Below are 18787 nucleotides of genomic sequence, written 5' to 3' on the forward strand. Positions count from 1 at the left end.
GCACAGGTGTGCCTTAGACTGTCCACAATAAAAGGCCACCCTGAAATGTGCAGTTTTGTCTCACAGCAAAATGCCACAGATGCCACAAGCATTGAGGGAGCGTGCAATTGGCATGCTGACAGCAGGAATGTCAACCAGATCTGTTGCTCGTGCATTGAATGTTCATTTCGCCACCATAAGCCGTCTCCAGCAACTTCGCACAGCCATTGAAGAGGAGTGGACCAACATTCCACAGGCCACAATTGACAATCTGATAAACTCTATGCGAAGAAGATGTGTTGCACTGCATGAGGCAAAAGGTGGTCACACCAGATACTGACTGGTTCTGAGTCCCCAGACCCCCAATAAAGCAAAACAATGCACATTTCAGAGTGGCCTTTTATTGTGGACAGTCTAAGGCACACCTGTGCACTAATCATGATGTCAGATCAGCATCTTGATGTGGCACACCTGTGAGGTGGGATGGATTATCTCAGCAAAGCAGAAGTGCTCACTATCACACATTTAGACAGATTTGTGAACAATGTTTGAGAGAAATTGTACAATTGTGTATCTGGAATGAATTTTAGATCTTTAAGTCCATCTCATGAAAAATGGGAGCAAAAACAAAAGTGTTGCGTTTATATTTTTGTTGAGTGTACATCTACACTAAATGAAAAATCAGAGGATCACTTAAGTTACTCAAATTCATCCTGAAAGGCAAAGTAGTGAATGTGGGAACCAAATTTTATGGCAATCCTTTCAGTTTTTGTTTTAGAAATCTTGGGCCATTCTTATGAGCGTGATATCCCATGAACACTTTGAGGGATTTTCTTCAAACTTTGCACATATTTCCACTCCGACTCAAGGATGAACTGATTAGATTTTGGAGGTCAAAGGTCAAGGTCACTGTGACATCATGCCTCATGAACACAATATCTCAAGAACGCACAGAGGGTTTTCTTCAAACATTTGCACAAATGTCAACTCTGACTCAAAGATTAACTGATCACATGTAGGAGGTCAAAGTTCAAAGATTTCTGCGACTTTCCATAATTGTGAGGTTGCAGCAACAGTTTGTGTGGAATTGTCTGTCTTTACCTATTCCTTTCCTTTCATTCACACCTTCACTCATGTGTCCATTCACCCCCCCCCCCCCCCCCCCCCCCACAGGACTACAGGAACCAGATCAACAATAACAACAACAGCAGCCACGAGAGTCTGGTGTTCCAGGTGCCCCACGGACACAAACCCGGGACCTTCCCCACCTCCCTGGCCCACAAACACATCCTGTCCCCCGTCATGGACAACACCTCCGTCAACTGGAGGACCGGGAGTTTCCACGGTTACAGGGCGCGACACAGTTGCCGGCGTGGTCCGTCGTCGCTGGCAACAACTGCCGGTGACCAGGAAATACCCTCGTCAGCCGGAGTGCCCAGCCCGCTCGCCGCGCTGGATCATCGGATAAGTATCTATGACAACGTGCCCGACGACCAGCAGCTCTCTGGAAGTGAAGGAGGAAGTGGAGGAAGTGGAAGCGATGCAGAACGGACGGGGGAAGAGTCAGAGGTGGGTAAAAAAGAGTTTGTTTTATCCACATGTATAGGATTGTATTGCGTCAAACTAAAACAAAGTCATGCAAAATAACCCAATTTATTTTTCTGTAGCCTTTTCACCCCCATTTCGAATCTACCCTTTAGGAAACAATTTAGATGGGGTTAGCATAGCCTACCTCCTGGTTCCTTTGTTAGCATCAAATTATTTGAAAAGTTTGCGTTCTTTAAAATTGATTAGTTCCTACATCTAATGCTAATATGTACAGTACATTGCAATGTTAGGTCTCTTGGCCATCAATACTGGTAAAGTATTATTATGGTTTTTAACACAAGCTAGTCAAAGAAGAGGTTGTATATCAACACTGAAATAATATCTTGAAAGCATAAATAAGACCTATTTCCTTTCATTCAAGCTTTTTAGTAATCCTCCCCCCCCCCCATGTTGTCCAAAAATAAAGGATATCAATAACATGGAAAGAATCATCCCAGTATGTATGGATTTATTTATTTTTTGGGAACAAAGCTAATTCTTTGAACGGTAGAACAGTGGCACAGCAGGAAGGAGCTGTCCAGGTGCTGAACAGGTAAAGAGTGTTGAATGGTGTCTGTCCGTGGTGCTGAACTGTCACTCTATAGGAAGAGTGTTTCATGGACTGCATTTATATCTTTGTTGATGGGGAGATTTGTTCCAAAAAGACCGAACGCAGGTAACCCATTTAAGGATATTGATTATGCTAATATAAAGTCTATATAGTCTGTTCAAGAAAGCTAGAAATCACTTTTTGACTATTGCTTGTGACTTATTTCTTTCAAAAAGTAGAGGAGGATCCATTTGGAATAAAGTTGGAGCACTTTTTGACAACAAGATGGCAGCCATGGAAGCAAATGTTGACAGGAAAATTATCATAGCAGTCATTAGATAATGGCTTTTAAAGGAAGCAGTCATTTTTAACGTTCCTCAAAACTGATGTATGGCAAAAAAAAAAATCCATAATTTCTTAAAACCTGCTGAATCAGTCAACTCAAGATGAAGTAAACACTCACAGAAAAAAAAGCTTATTGGCATTGCGTTTAAATGTTAAAGATTTTTTTTTTCCTTTTTCAGGTGAGTAGGCTGCTGGCAGGTGAAGATGTTTTCTCAGCCTTGGACAGCGTGTTGGAGAGGATCAACGACCTCCAACAACTGGTGACCACCTGGTCTGAGGACCTATCAGAGGAGGAAGACCGTCAGAGAGGCTCCTCTTCCTCCTCTACTTCCTCTACTTCCTCCTCCTCTACGTCCTCTTCCAGCTCGTCTTCCTCCTCTGCTTCCTCCCAGGACTCACCGGCCTGTGTCTCTACACCGGCCTCCCCGTGCCCCTCCTCACACAGCCACATTCACCTGGATGCACAGAGTACAGAGGAGGGGGAGGGGGATGGAGATGGAGATGGAGACAGCCATGAGAAGGTACCTGTTAACGGAGAAGAGCCCAAGACCAGATCCCCGCAACCCAGGAGCAGGTGAGAAAAAGCTTGGAGAGTTCAATGCAAGAAATGGGAACTGCAGTTAAAGCTATGGTGCGTAACTTTTTGCATATCAATGAATGTTGGTTTCAATAGAGCCAATGCCAAACATGTTGACACAAAGTTGGTTAAGCCTATCAGCTCCACAAAACTCTCTCTATATTTTGCCAGTACGACAGTGTTTACTAACTGGTGTGGTGTCGTGTTGTTGTAATTCCTCATAATTCCTCATGGAGGCAACAGAAGTTACGTACTATAGCTTTAAATTTATTTCATAAGCAATTAAACTCAAATTGTTTCACAACTTTAGTTAAAAACAGATCAGGGTCATTAAAAACATTATTGACACAAGGGACTAGAGTAGTGACATTTAAGTTCCTAAGTTAAAAATTCTCCTTCTTCTTCTTTTTTGTTGGCAAATAAAAGTCAGGTCCAGCAAATACAGGCACATTATGGGACACTCTGAGCTGCTCTGTGTATCTGTAGATGTCAGCTTTTGTGTCCAGCAGAGCGCTAATAGTAACAGTTATGGGGATTTATTCCCTCGGGCATCAACCAAAGTAAAGGTGGCTTTACTGGGTAGGCACTTAAGATGAAAACAAGAACATCATGGTGGATAGGTTTGATCACCTCTCTGTAGTGCTGCTTTTATATCTTTTAGTTGTTGCATATTTGTTCTCAGACAAAGATCAATAAAAAGTTATGATGTCTCTAAAGGCATCCGCATCATCACTGTGCGCTGATGAATGCTGCTTGTTTCTGATTGCCTGCTCTGTTTACGTTTTACTGGCTTAGTTTTTAATATGATAAAGGTCAGAATATTAGTGCCTGATCATTTAACATGATGGTTAACATGCTATCTGTAAGTGTTGACTTGCCAACATTAAGGCAGCACGCTAAATGGTATTGTGCTTGGAACTAAATAGAAGCATGCGTGTTTGCGTGTGTGTGTGTCTGCGTGTCTTTGTGTGTGTGTGTGTGTGTGTGTGTGTGTGTGTGTGTGTGTCTGCGTGTCTTTCTGTGTGTGTGTGTCTGCGTGTCTTTCTGTGTGTGTGTGTGTGTTTGTGTGTGTGTGTGTGTGTGTGTGTCTGCGTGTCTTTGTGTGTGTGTGTGTGTGTGTGTGTGTCTGTTTCTGTGTTTGTGTGTGTGAGCTATACTTATCTGTTGTCCCTGTTGACTGTGCTTCCAGCAGAGTGAGCCAGCAGCTGCACTGGTCCAGTGAGCAGAGCTTGCCCTCCATGTCCTCATGTCCCGGAGTGGAGAACCAGTCTGTCTCCCAGTTCCTCCTGCTGCAGAAGCTCTCGCTGCTGAAACTCACCGCTCTCATGGACAAATACTCCCCGTCCAGCAAGCAGGGCTGGAACTGGTAAGGAGAAGTGGGAAAAGCATAGATTTTTTATTTTGTCCTACAACATTTACCCTACATCTTGAATAAAACATACTTGACAAAATAGTACAGTTTAGAGTATTTTTTGTCAAATCAGTGAATATCTCCTCACAATCCGCAACCTGTCCGTACTGTGTGCGCGCTGTTAAAAAAACTGGGGTTAATACACAGCCTAGACTCTGTAAAGTGGCATGTAAATAAAGGGAGCCTACCGTAGCTAGCAACATGCCTGTTAACACAGCCTAGGCTGTGTGTTATCAATGGCTTTTTTTTCAGCGCACACACCGCATGTATAGGTAGCAACTTGTGAGGAGATATTCACTGATGTTGTCGACATGGATCTCCAGAATCACTGACTCCACCTTTAAAGAGAAGTGTTTGGGGGTGATTTCATGCTTGAAATTAAACTAGAAGGTTCAGCAAAAGGTTGACGGCACAGTTTGGTATGGGAAGGTGAGAAACAAAACTCTATCAAAATAAAACAGAAGTATTCCCAGACTCTTTGCTCCTGCACAGCTGCACGGAGAAACTTCTTCAAGGAAAACGACTGTGGAAAGGAGGGCAGGTGGGCATGCGGAGGGTAAATATTTCAGGCAGCCTATTTAGAAAAGTCATTCATTATTCATGGCTCGGGTGCAACCTTGCCTCGGCTTACAAAAAAAAAAAAAACACAGCAACATGCTTCAAGAGGAATCAAACTGGGTTCCAAAGACACCACAGGAAGGACTGCGGGGGCCTCACCTTGGGTCTGTATTCCTGGGAAATCAGAGGGAAGTTTGCTTCTGTTGTCCTTTCCGCTCACTGGTTAACTGCTGAGGCATTGTGGGTTATTTTGGACTGCATTGGCTTCCCTCAGCGGGGTCACATTGTGTCTTTGTCCCCTATTTTTCTTCTCAGTCTCAGTTTTAATTTGTTCCCACTCATTAAGCACAGAACTTAAACTGTAGATTATGTTGTGCAGAAGGTGTTTGAGGTCAAGGCCTAAACACGAGCACTGCACAGAAAGACACCTGGAAATGGTTTGGAATACAGGTCCGAATTTCAGTTCATTTGATGTTATATGTATTCAGGTTCAGAGACAAACACTTGGAATGTATAATGTAAGACTTGTGTTTACTTGCCAAGCCTTAGGAGCCTCAACAAAAGAGGTGACGAGTAAGATGAAATATACAGTCACAATAGCCACATTGAAAAGGTATACACTGGATTTATCCTTTCATTCTTACTGGGTTGGAAGTATAGACCCCTTTCTTTCTTTGTGTATAATGTCCTTATAGGGGCAGGTTGCTAGGGTACGTCAAAACCGAACAACACCATTTTGCAAACAAATTGAGGTCTTTTATGCAGCTTTTTAAAAAGTTCAGACTGTAGCTTGTTAAAAAAAAATATGTTGGATGTTTTCGTTGCACCTTTTTATTGACATAAATGGAGTTAATGAGATCAGTGTTTTGCCTCCTACACTGTGTTTTTGGAATAAGCCTTCGTGCAAAATTGAGACAAATTATTTTTTACGAATAACAAAAACATTCAAATATTCTGCTTGCGTGTAGCCTACTCTCCTCAACCTTTTTCTATGTTCTTATATGCTCTGAGTGAACACATGACCTGCTTGTTTTATGCTTTTGGTAGAAAAACAAATTAGATTTTTGCCGAGGGCGTTGTGCTCATTGAGATAAGGGCAAATGTGAGAATTGAGCATTGAACAGAAAACCCCTGCCGAAATTGCTCTTTGCAAATATTCGTCTTTAATTTTGTCAGGATCAAAAGTGTGTTGGCGGCGGGTGTTGCTGCTCTTTGGCAGCCGGTTGAAAAGCATCAACAAGGCTTCCTGTCTCAGCTCCGATAGAATGCGAGTCTGAATGAATACCTGAACTCTAGAGGGAGTTAAGTTAACATTTGATCATTTTTTAAATATGCACAGACTCTGAAATGCAAACGACCTTTCCTTTCATAAATTATGTGAACATATTGTTTAATAATACAACTATAGACGTGCCTGCCGTCATCTTTTATTTAACCCGCATAAACATGGGCGGTTCACGCGATACTTCTTTGTTTTTGTTGTTATGTCGGGCAGGTTTGGGAAAAGCACTCGTCGTGATGAAATAAGAGCAACTTGAGATAACGTCCTGGCTACATTCCGAAATGTCCATGATGTGGCCAAACTTGAAAATGATTGTCCCAAAAGAAAACTCAGGCTAGAGTTGAATGAGAGAATGGATACCATTTATATTTCTCGAGCTATCAATCTTATAATCTAACTCTCCGCCACAAAGCGGACAATCGTATTTCCTACGATGTTGAGCTATAGCTTTACGAAAAAAAGATTTGTCCTGGAAAATCACTACTTTTATCTGTACGTTGTATCCATTAGTTACAGCTACCAACCTGTAGAATGTGCATTTATATCGAAAGATTAGGAGTAAAACTAAAAGTGACACAGTTCAGCAGTCACTTGTTCTTAAAAGACACAGTGATTAAAAAGTCGCCTCTAGGAAAATAACAATTCAAAAGAAGAAAAATATTTTCAGGCTTTCTTGCCATCTAAACGATGTAATCACGGATGCCAAAATTAGTGCTAGATTCTTAGAAATAGGCCTACAGCACTTAACTGCTGATTGGTACGGCTGATACTCTGAGGCACTTTACTTAAAAATAGACTGTTTGTCTCAAGAGCTGCTGTTGGATATGGAATAAAAAAACAGATGGATGAAAAGAGTTGAGAGTGCATGTGTGACACTGTTCTCTCTCTGTCACGCTTTGTGAAAAGCTACAGGGCTGACATGTGTTTTTTTATAACTTTTAAGATGAAGACTTTTCATTACTGATTGTTTGAGTGCTCTGGATGTCAATCTCTGTGCACTCAGTTAGAAAGCTTTGGCATTTCCACTGTATAAGGTTGAGCACAGCAGATGTGTTTTCCTGTGCATCAAGAACAACACAAGTGTCCCAATAGAATTGAAAGTCAATACATCAGTTATCAGTCTTAATGGTTAAAAGGTCGCCGATATCAGTTTACAAACATGAACAAACTTCCACTGAGTCCTTCTGACAGTCCAGTCCCTTTGATCAGCGGCCATGTTTCCTCCGCATGTTTTTCCTTCAGAGCACATTTTGAATGGCACACACACATTTTAGTGATCACTGGGGACTTATGTAATCAAAAAATGTTTATTTGGCTCTTCCTTCAAAAGGAAATGCATCCAATAAGCAGCCAAGTTTAGCATTTTCTTTTTTGAATTTTCTTGCTTGGACTGGTTGAGATTACAAAAACTCCCAAGACGTTTGCAAAAAGAGTTTGGGAGCATACTTTAATTTCCATAACTTTTCCCCTCGGCCCCTTGTCCACGCTGTTTGAGCTAATGGATTTCTCTCTGCAGGACCGTTCCTAAACCACTGAGGAAGAGCAAGGCGCTGGAGATGAAAGGCCGGCAGGTTTTCGGGGTTCCTGTGCTCCTCAGTGTGCAGCGGAGCGGAGAGGCCCTTCCTCCCAGCATCCTCAGAGCCCTGGTTTACCTCAGGACAGAGTGTCTGGACCAGGTAATGGGGACACAAGACCAACTGGGGCGTATTAAAGACATTTTAGAAAACACTATGAGGTGCTGATGGACATGAGGCATGATACACCGTCAAAATCTGCAAAGACCTAATGACTTTGTTTTGAGGCGGGTGACATTCAGTGGCTCATGTTTTTTCGAAAAAGTTAGGGAAAACAGTGGACCTTTTCATAATAATATTTGGTAACACGTTACAATAAGGTACACAAAAGTGTAGTTACTACTACAGTTATGCATTACCTACTATTACAAAGTATTTTTTTGTAACTACTACACAGTTATGCATTACAACAGAAGCGGATCAGGGCTCAGTTGTGACTTTAATCTCAGAATTCTGAGAAAAAGTCAGCACTTTGTTTATATATATTTGTGTTGCGATTTCTCTCAGGTGGGTCTTTTCCGTAAGTCAGGAGTGAAGTCTCGTATCCAGTACCTGCGTGAGCTGGTGGAGTCTGACCCAGACGGAGTGTCATATGACGGGCAGTCCGCTTTCGACGTGGCTGACATGGTGAAGCAATACTTCAGAGACCTGCCTGAACCCATTTTCACCAGCAAACTCTGCGAGACCTTCCTACACATTTACCAATGTGAGCAGTTTCTTCTGTTTTTATGTGGCTAGTATTGAGAAGGTAACATGTCTACTATTTATTTTACAAAGTGAGGAGTCTAAGTGTGATCAAATGCCTCCAACAGAAAACAATATGGAGATAAGCCTAAAGCAGCTGTTGTGGGATTGTGATGTCAATCTGTTAGTTCAAGTCTTTGGTCCTGAGTGACAAATGTAGACTATTAGGCAAATTTACACAGTTCCTGGTGTTGAATTCTAATGCATATGACTTTTATTTTAGTGCCCCCAACAGATCATTATGCCACAAAGCATAGCATAAAACTGTTTAATTCTGGACCATACCAATGGCTTTAGCCTACCCATTTTAAATACTTATCATGCTGGCCTCTTTTTTAAGTATAGCATTAGATTATAAAATAAATTATGTCATTTTTATTTTGGTTTTCCTACAAGATACATTTTCAGAGATTGTGATTTTACAAGAGAAAAAATAATCCACCGCACTGAGTAATGCATTGGCTTGAATTCATCATCCAAGTTCAGAACCATGTCTACTCGGAATATAAAATATTAACCTATCATCTTTTTCTGTTTGCAGATTTTCCAAAGGACCAGCAGCAGGTTGCTGCCCAGGCGGCCATCTTGCTGCTTCCTGATGAGAACAGGGAGGCTGTGCGCACGCTGCTGTACTTCCTGTGGGACGTGGTGGCCTGTGTGGAGGAAAACCAGATGACTCCAACCAACATCGCCGTGTGTCTGGCACCCTCACTGTTCCACCTCAGCACCGTCAAGAGAGACACCAACGCAGCCAGGTCGGTTACACTTTAGGCTTTTTCAATGTTTCTTATCCCAAGGAATGCAAACACTGTGTACAATGAACATGTCAATATGTCTATGCATACACAAACAGCCATATAAACACCTACATCCTAGCACCTACCCTATGCGTGAATTTTTATTTTTTTAAATAAAAAATATACAGTACATAGTATATACAGTATATACTGTATGTATGTATATATATATATATATATATATATATATATATATATATATATATATATAATTATAATGATAATAATATTAATACACTTGATGCTTTTTCTATTGTGTTATGTCAAACAATCCAATAAAAACACAGGTTTTTCATGTGAGCCCAGTTTTAATCCAACACATACCGTCTCAAAAACAAAAAAAGGATGGAGTGTGTGTTCAAGTCTGAATCGTATTGTCACGGTTGCACAAGTCTGTTGCATAAGAGCCCTTCCGTTAGGTGTGGAGTCCACTCTGTGTGTCTTGCTTTAATTTGATTTTTGCGTTGGCTTAATGCGAAGGAACATGGAGAGTTAGCTCGTTAACTGGAAACCCCTATGTTATGTTTCATCTGGGATTTATATTCTGACGACATCGCTGTGCCTTTCATCACTTCTTGGATGTTGATGAGGAGTGTCATTGAACACAGCACAAAGGACAGTGAGAATTGGCCCATGCCCACAACTGCATTAGGTCATGATGATTATGTTATATAATGTAAGGTTTGCAGACTTTTTTGTTGCAATAAAAAACACATGTATGATCCTTTGAAGGAAAATGCAATTTATTTTTGTTATGAACGTGGGTCTTTTTTTGAGTTTTAATGGTTTTGTAGTTCTGGGGGCTATCATTCCTATATTTCATTATAATTCACAAGTTAATTACAGAAAGTGTGACAGCAAAGGAAAGGTGTAATTCATATCACGTAACACAGAATATGATGAATTCTGTAAAGAATGTTGTGCTAAGAAAGCTGAAGAAAAAAACGCAACTTTAATTGGATTTTGTTACTACATTAAAGCAGCTACGAGTGACATTTAAATATCTTTTAAACAGCCTCATGTTTCCTCTCATAATCATAAATTACCTTTAACAGTACACACGACAATCAGTGCAAAGAAAGATGTTTTTATATAGTTTTTATTACTGCTTTTGGTCTGGTCGTACACCCAGTCCGATTTTCGGTTCGCTCGTTCAGGCTCTATGGTCACATATCCGTATTGGTCGCAGATTTTAGTGTGGCGCAGCAACGCGATTCATTTGAGAAGCCTATCCCTCCAGGTGAGGGAAGGGGAGCGGAAGCCTTGTTTGAGACGGTTATTTGTCGTCATAATGACTGATAACGGGGCTGAACCATCACAGAAAAAAAGAGAATGCAATGAAGAAAAGCTAAAAGGGAGAGTGATATAGGCTACGGGTGGGACGAGGGCGTTCCCAAGCAACGTGTATACAATTTCACGGGAGCGAAACTAGACTGCAGTGTTTACTCCTAAATGAATGAGCGGTTGGTACTAACACAAAGTTTGCTTTGCTTCACCATCATCAGATAACCATTATCTGAAATAGTCATTATTTACAACAACAACACAAACACATTACCTCATCATGATCCATACTAAATGCCGTCTGTCGTTCATTCGCTTTCTGTGAGGACACGTAATCTTTCAGCTCCGTGAGAGAGAGTAGTTAGGTGACACTGCTGCATCAACTCATTGCAATCAGGTGTGTGTGGTACTGACTGGCGTTAGTTGATGCAGTGTCAAAACCACTCTCACGGAGCCGAAAAGAGTCCGTGAACGCACCCTTCTCAGTTCACACTCGCACGCCTGGCACGAGCTAGAAAACAGCTTTGCGACAGCGGGCGTCGTACAAATACTACCACTTTTGTCCAAAGGGGCCTTAATATACTTAGTTTTGTCTTCCGACTGTAACTTCATAATGTTATACTTCTAAATCCCAGCCTCTGATTTAGCTTTGGAGCATGCCCTGCCTTCGGTTTATGTGTGCATGTGCATGTGTCTGATTGTGTGTGTTAGCTGCTGTTACCCACGCCAGTTTGACATTTTGGTGCTATAGAAACATGTTTTTCTTCCTCCTTTTGTTGCTTAGTTATAGACGTCAGCTTACCAAAGTTCTCCTCTCTCACAGATTACATCACATCTGGATCAGATCCAGCTGTTTCTCACACAGACACACACACATACACACACACACACTTTCCCTTTGCGATGAAAAGCTGTCAGCACAGTTTACACACAGAGTGCACATTACATAACCTCCGCCAATAACCACCCGGCCTCAGCTTCCCGCCCTGATGTAAAAGATATTATATGTATATACAGCACAAATCTGCCTTTCAGAATATATATCCTGCAGGAAGTTAGAAAAAGAGATAGAGAGGGATAGGAGTGATACATGACCATGAAATTCACCCCCTCAGGATGAACTTAAATAACTTTTATCTAGTGCCATGATCAGGTCAATATTAAGATTTGCTTTAGGACCAATTAGCTTCGAAAACTGGCCTACTCTCTCATTTCTGTCCTATGATCTAATTAGCAAATGTTAGCATGCGAACAAGCTATAAAACAAGATGTTGACTATGGTAAAGATTCTACCTGCTAAACACCAATATGCTAGTATTATATTGAAAATGCACTGAAGTACAGCCTCACAGAGCTGATAGCTGTTTAAAGAAAAACTAAATGTTCAGTGATTTCCTCAAGCAGCTGCTCACTCTGAATTTGAGCTATCGTTACTCAAACAGAAGAAATAGTGCATTTGATGGAGAATATTTTCAGCAGCAAATTAGTCCACATTTGGTGCTCTAGTGAGTATTTGGGGGCAGCAGGGCCGTCGACTGTATATGGAATTGAATCAAAAGAAACTACAGTGTGTGCACGTCACCCATTGTAAGTCTATGGCCCATTGATGTGTTATTTAGACAACAATGGAGCTCTATAGCACAGAGGAATAAGATATATCATTGATACACACACAATACTGGTTAGCAACATGTCTTGTGTTTTATCCTCCTTACCCACCATTACCCGACTCTTTACTTATTTTTTTCTATCATATATATTTTTGTATACACTCTCACTCCATCTCTTTCATCTCTATTTTTTATTTGACATTTTATATCTTCCTTATTTTATCTTTTAATTGTTACAATCCCTCTCTTTTCACTCACTCCTCTCCTGCAATACTCCCTTACATCTCCACCTCCTTCCCATGTTGGCTGGCTTCCTTCCTTCTTGCTGGCAGGACAGTAGATGGAAATGACATGATGACACAATCAGCACTTTGTGCCTCCCAACTCTCGGAAGCCAAATCCCGGCCCGTCAGAAATCGTGTCACACTTTGTGCCGGGAACAATAGCTGGGGGAAATTGACTCGGGCTCGCAGCAGCTCTCCACAAATCTATGAAATCTCTTTTCGCTCATGTTGCTTTTTTGGCAGAACTAGCTACTCCTACTGAGACAAATACATTTTAATGGTCTAACTACCCGTCGGACTGGCTCGGTTTGATGTCTAATTCCTCAGTTTTGTTGCCCTGAATAGAGTGTAGTAAGCTGTTTGATATGACAAAACGCTCATCGCTCTAACTCTAACTTTTTGTTGTCATCGGAAACAAAAACATCATAAAATATAAAAAGTGTGTTTTACATAATATCAAGGACAACAACTTCCTAAAAATTGTGTCAGTTTCCAGTAAACCTCAGCGATGCAACATGAAAGCTTTCCGACATAACCTGAATCTGTCAGTGGCAGTAAATGCTGCTGCTTCCTGTCTGCTGTGTGTGTGTGTGTGTGTGTGTGTGTGTGTGTGTGTGTGTGTGTGTGTGTGTGTGTGTGTGTGTGTGTCTGCGTGCGTGTGTGTATCTGTGTGTGCATGTGTGTGTCTGTGTGAACTGCCTCAGTCAGCTGGCACATACACTACCTGCACAGTGAAGCTGCCGCCACTGTGTCAGTTGTTTCACTACCATCTTCCAATTTCCTGTCAGCGTTCCCAAAGCTATATAAAAAAAAAACAAGTTGGAAATAGAAGTATGGAGTGTGATATGTTCTCACTAGAGCAGTCAGTGAGGGGTGTCTAACTTTGTAACATAGTGGTGTTGGCTTGTCACAGCAGTGCAGCTAGTAAGTGTACGGTTGGTGGTTTTCTCCCAAGAGAAAGACACACTGAATCACCCAATGACTCCCTCTGTACAGTATGGTGACACTTTATGTAACATTCACAAGCGTATAAACCAAAGAATATTTTCTTTGTCACGTACATTTTAAGTAAGAGTTTAGCTTTTCACTCACTATACTTTCATGACAGGACAAATCATGTAACATGTGGGTTTATAACTGTAAATTAATGTCTTTAAAATGGATGAAGACACAATTTGATATATGATTTTGTCAATGGAAGTGACGTTGATCTTGCTCTTGCAGGTCTGGTCACCGGAAGCACAGCCTGGGCCGTCCTGACCAGAGGGACCTGAGTGAGACCCTGGCTGCCACACAGGGCCTGGCCAACATGATCACTGAGGCACAGAGGCTCTTCCAGGTACAAAACACACAACCTCAAACTATACACTAGACAATTTTTATTATTTTTTTATTATAAAGAAAACATTTCTCCATCTTAATTTTTATATTTTATTTATTTTGTTGTGCCCTCACCTTTTAAAAAAAAATCTTGATTATTACGGCTTAATGCTTTTTTAAGTAAAAAAGGGTTGATAATTAATTTCTACTTTTATCTCCTGGAGTCTTCCTCCATGAAATCCATGAAATTAAGGAATTTAGTGTTCCTGTATCATGTAACAGAAAAATCCATGCCATGTAACAGCTGTGAAATATTTAATAATTATGTAAATAAAAATAAATAAATAAAATTATAATAATTCAAGCTGAAGTGACACAAACAACAAAATCCTTTTCATAGCTTCCAGAATTTTGGCCTGGTCAGTGTATGAGTGCTTGTGGCCCCACTGAGGACCTCCCCTGTGAGGAGGTAGGAGGCCAACTGTCCCCTGCTCAGAGTGGAGGAGATGGAGAGCAGCAGGAGGAGAGAAGGAGCAAAATGAAGCTTCTCACCCAGCACCTGCTGAGAGAGGCCAGAGAGAAGAGCCGAGGCTGGGAGAGCCATTCCTCTCCGGAGCCTGTGGAGCTGGCCTTTAAGAAGGTAAATGGATAGAGGGAGTTATACCTATAGAGAAGATGTACAACCCGCAAAACTCAATGCCTCTGGCCTTTGGCTTTTACAACGGCTCCTCAGGCTTGTTGGTTTTCTCCTTTTATTTTGTTAGCAAAGATGATATTATACTGAGAGGGCAAAAGGACACGCAATGGGTCAGACTGACCTGCATTTTAAGAACACAGCCTGAGTTAAACCGTAAAAGCTCTATGGAACCAATCTTCTAAGATTGTAAAGTAGGTAAAATAAAGAAAGAAGGAATTAACCACCTGGGCAGAGAACTTGAGAAACATGAGCCTCCCAGTGACTCCATTGTTTTCCCCTCTCCTGCAGATGGATGACGGCTGTCCTCTGTGGATGTGGCGAGGCTGTGTGGAGGTGGACGTCCCCCAGAAGGATCTGCTCCAGCGGCTGATGACGGAGCATCATCTGTGGGAGGGAAACCTGCGCCAGGCCAACGTCATCCAGACTTTATCTAAGGACACAGATGTCTACCGCTACCTCCTCCAGGGCCAGGGCCACAGCCTGGGCTCCCAACCCCAACAGGAGCATCTTCTGCTCAGGTAATGAGGACAGACGAGCCCCAGGCTTCACAGGCCTCTGGGTCTAAAGGCAGCAATTCTGAAAAAATGCTTAATCACTTTTTGTCCAAATCTGTGAATATTTCCACACGATCTGTTTCCTTACAATACTGTGTGTGCGCTGAAAAAATAAATCCATAGTCAATACACAGCCTAGGCTCTGTAAACGGGCATGTTGCTATTGCTATTGTGTTTACATACACCTTGTGTATACTGCACCAGATTTTTGCGCATTCACAGTACTTGCAGGTAGCGGATAGTGAGGACATATTCACTGATTTGTTTGGACAACAAGCTTTCTCCAGAATCGCTGACTCTGCCTTTAAAAGGGGATGGAGATGTCTCTCTGAAAGTGACGTTTTTACCTAAAGTCGGAGACAGCTGTCTGGTTGTGTGTGTGAGTCGTGTCTGTCGTTGGTTGATGAAATATTAATCCAAGCCTGAAGTCAGATGAGTCACGACAGTATCTGTGTTTGCAGCTGGATCCAATCACACTGTGTACGCCTGTCATCATTTCTCTTTTTATGACAGTGCACACATGAACTTTGTGTTACCCCACGATTAAGCCTTTAAAAGCTGCTCTACGTTCAAACAAGAAACGTTCTCATTGTTCTCAAGCCCCAAGCAGAAAATATAGCAACTTTGTACTTCTCAGCCCCAAGCCCGTTGGATTCTGCTGAACTTCCCCAAAAGTTTATTTTAAAAGCAGGCCACTGATGAAATGTATACTTACAGCTTCTGACTCTTCAACATGATGGAAATTCATGTTAACACGATACAGAGCTTAGAATTGCGAGCAATTGAATGCTAAAATAAAGACGGTTAGAGATCAGGTTATTGGCAAACGGTCACATTTCCCTCACTTTTTTGTCTTCTCCTTTCCCAGGACGTGGCAGGCAGACCCAGCCTCCGGCCCTCTGTACCTGTCCTGTGTATCCACAGAGCACCCTGAGGTGCTACCAGAGGGGGCCAGGGCCACAGTACACGCCTGCCTCTACCTGCTAGAGCCCACTGGAGCCAGGAAGACCCGACTGACGCACCTCTGTAGAACTGATACCAGGTAAGAATGGAAGCTTGAGAAAGAGTGAACCTTGGATCCTCTTACCAATTAGTTTGCAATGGTGAATGGTGACTAGGTGATGTAGAATTTACAGAAGCTGCGGTGGACTTCAAGGACAAGAAGCTAGTAACTAAAGGTGGCATCATCCATCACTGCCTTAAGGGTTAACCCCAAACTTTTATTTTCAAGCAATAGTAATTAAAACACTTATAAATGTTATATTCCACTTCTACCAAGTCTGTTAAAAAAAAAAAAAGCTGTTGCCCTTTACACACTGCACCTTTAATCATCAGAGTGCAAAGTGAAAGAGGAGAAGCAGAGGTAGGATGAGGCTGCAGTGGGGGATGCACAATGTACACAAAGATAACTGAAGGGACATACGTTAGCAGATATTTTATGGTGTTTTTGCTTAGACGTACATCAAACGCAGAGATTAAGAAAATGGGAGGACGTGACAAAAAAGGACCATTTATTCATGAGCATTGCTTCAAAAGTCTACAAAAACACCCAAGTGTTAGTCCCTGCAAAAAAAACACCAATCCTTCACTTTGGTACTTCAACCCTCATTTGATTTGATTTGTTCACATTTAAATGTCAGAATGGCCCTTTAAGGAGTGCAAATAAGAGATGAGTTAAAACCAAGGGCAAAGTCATTTGCAGGAACAACAGAGGCTGAGAGGATTTAAGGCCGTGAGAAGCCTGTTAAAAGAAATATCCGGAGAGAGCTCTTAGTCCTTCTCATCCGTCTTAATTGAGCCTGTTCTGGGTTTTTGACCTCTGCCAGCATCTATCTGCAGCACAATCACAAACTCCCCGGAGCTGAGCAGCACGGGAGTGAGAGGGGCCCTCCTTCTCATGATTCATGCCCTTTGAAACCAAGTTGCTGCACTTTTTCGGCTGCTTACATGATCAATTTGACTCTCGGCGGAGCCCTGCGGATCTATTTGTCTGGGCTGATTAAATGAAATGAACATCCGCGCAACAGAAAACAGGTGGCAGCCGCTCTCTTGCAGAGGCTCATAGTAACTCAGTCATTAAACTGCACTGGTAGCATTATAGGGGAAAAGTTAAGGGGCTGTCCAAACATTATGTGTTTCCCGAACAGTTCTAAATCAAAGTTTATTTTGCTTCAACGTCATCATATTACCATTATTAATCTTACATAGTCACATATAAATACATTACCTCATGGCGATGCATCCTGCGGTCTCTCTTTCACTCACTTCCAACACGAATGCATGCACTTATGGCACGCGCTTGGGGACTGATGGAAAAAGAAGAAAAAATACCGCTTTTGTCCAAAGGTGCCGCTAGAATCAACAGGAACTGAAAGCTCCTTATAGCAACTTTAATTTTGTGTTGGTGACTTACATTTTTTTGAATAGATCTGACTAAGAAGATACTACTTACGGTCTGGGACATAGATATTAAAATATTTCCCCAACTTGTTGTTTTGAAACAGTATGCCATCATTTACCTCAGTCTTTACTAAGAAGTTAGAAATCCCAGTCGCGCATTCTGATTAAACATCCTCAAGGTCAGCCATAACTTTGATGGACTAACATTTTATGAATATTTCTTATTCACGTGGAAAGAGCTTGAGAAACAGACTGAACTTGAATCAAAGGCGTTTCAGAGTGCTGTGACTCGTGACTATATATATATATATATCGCCAAAGACAGGTTTGATGTATAACTGTGTGATTATCTCGGCAGGCTTTTAGCGGGGCCCATTACAACTCCACTAAAAGGCACACACTCTTTCACGGCCTTGTGTCTCTTCCTTCCTAATTTCCCAACGAGTATAATGTGCCGAATTAAGAAGAGAGCGTGTGGAGCGACAGGGAGACAGCCAGGAGCTGTACTGAAGCAGTTATCAATCTAACACACATTCACATTTCAGGCATTTTTCGCTAAAACCGCTATCCGTAAGCGGCAAAAGGTGCGTGCAGAACTGAAATAAGGCTCCTTTTCTGAGATAATTTTCGAGCAACCAGAGCCCTGTCGGCCTGCTAAAATGCTGCTGTTATGCAAGACTGATCACGTATGGAAGAAATTAAAGCACCCAGAGGGATAAAATGCCTTCACTCTTTCCTTTTGTCTCTCACTTGCTCTCTCCTCTCATCTTCTCTCATGACAGAGGCTCAAAATAAACTGTGCTGTGCTAAGGCTGTAGTGTGGGCCTGTTTGCTCTGACGTTAATATTAAGTGCTTGTAAGCTTTCAAGGCGAGACAACAGATCCACAACACAAGGTCAACAGGGCTTTTTTACAGTACAGACCTGTGAGGCATATTCTATCGCCTCCAGAGGAAAGTTAATATGCCCAGTGAGAGAGTGAGTGAGAGAGAAACTTCAAGGATGCTTGGTTGAGACTGGAGTCTGCCCGAAGCTGCGGCACAAACACAAGTTCAGAGAGGCATAACACATACAAACAAATATAACTCTAACACTTACTAAGAATGTGTTTTCTTGCTATTAGCAAGAAATATTATGAGAATATTACAGTGGTCGAACATGTGAAGCCGCTTTGGAAGCCAGCCAGTACACAGCTCCTCTAGCAGACATGTTGACTTGTGACTAGGGATGGGACG

General features: G+C 41.9%; 1 protein-coding gene across 2 annotated transcripts in view; it reads left to right on the plus strand.

The window, feature by feature from the left end:
• The window catches only part of LOC307260233 (rho GTPase-activating protein 7), a 35662-nt gene that overhangs the window by 14485 nt on the left and 2390 nt on the right, over positions 1-18787 (plus strand). The window contains exons 7-16 of one of the 2 annotated variants that reach the window (XM_080040416.1): positions 1153-1548; positions 2641-3035; positions 4228-4404; positions 7806-7965; positions 8371-8569; positions 9149-9362; positions 13807-13921; positions 14303-14542; positions 14888-15117; positions 16022-16195. In XM_080040416.1, the coding sequence (XP_079896542.1) occupies positions 1153-1548; positions 2641-3035; positions 4228-4404; positions 7806-7965; positions 8371-8569; positions 9149-9362; positions 13807-13921; positions 14303-14542; positions 14888-15117; positions 16022-16195 (2300 nt within the window). The remainder of the gene's footprint in view (positions 1-1152; positions 1549-2640; positions 3036-4227; positions 4405-7805; positions 7966-8370; positions 8570-9148; positions 9363-13806; positions 13922-14302; positions 14543-14887; positions 15118-16021; positions 16196-18787) is intronic. The other variant, XM_080040417.1, reaches the window with a different exon arrangement.

Source organism: Ammodytes marinus (assembly GCF_949987685.1).
Source record: "Ammodytes marinus genome assembly, chromosome: 14".
Classification (NCBI taxonomy): domain Eukaryota; kingdom Metazoa; phylum Chordata; class Actinopteri; order Uranoscopiformes; family Ammodytidae; genus Ammodytes; species Ammodytes marinus.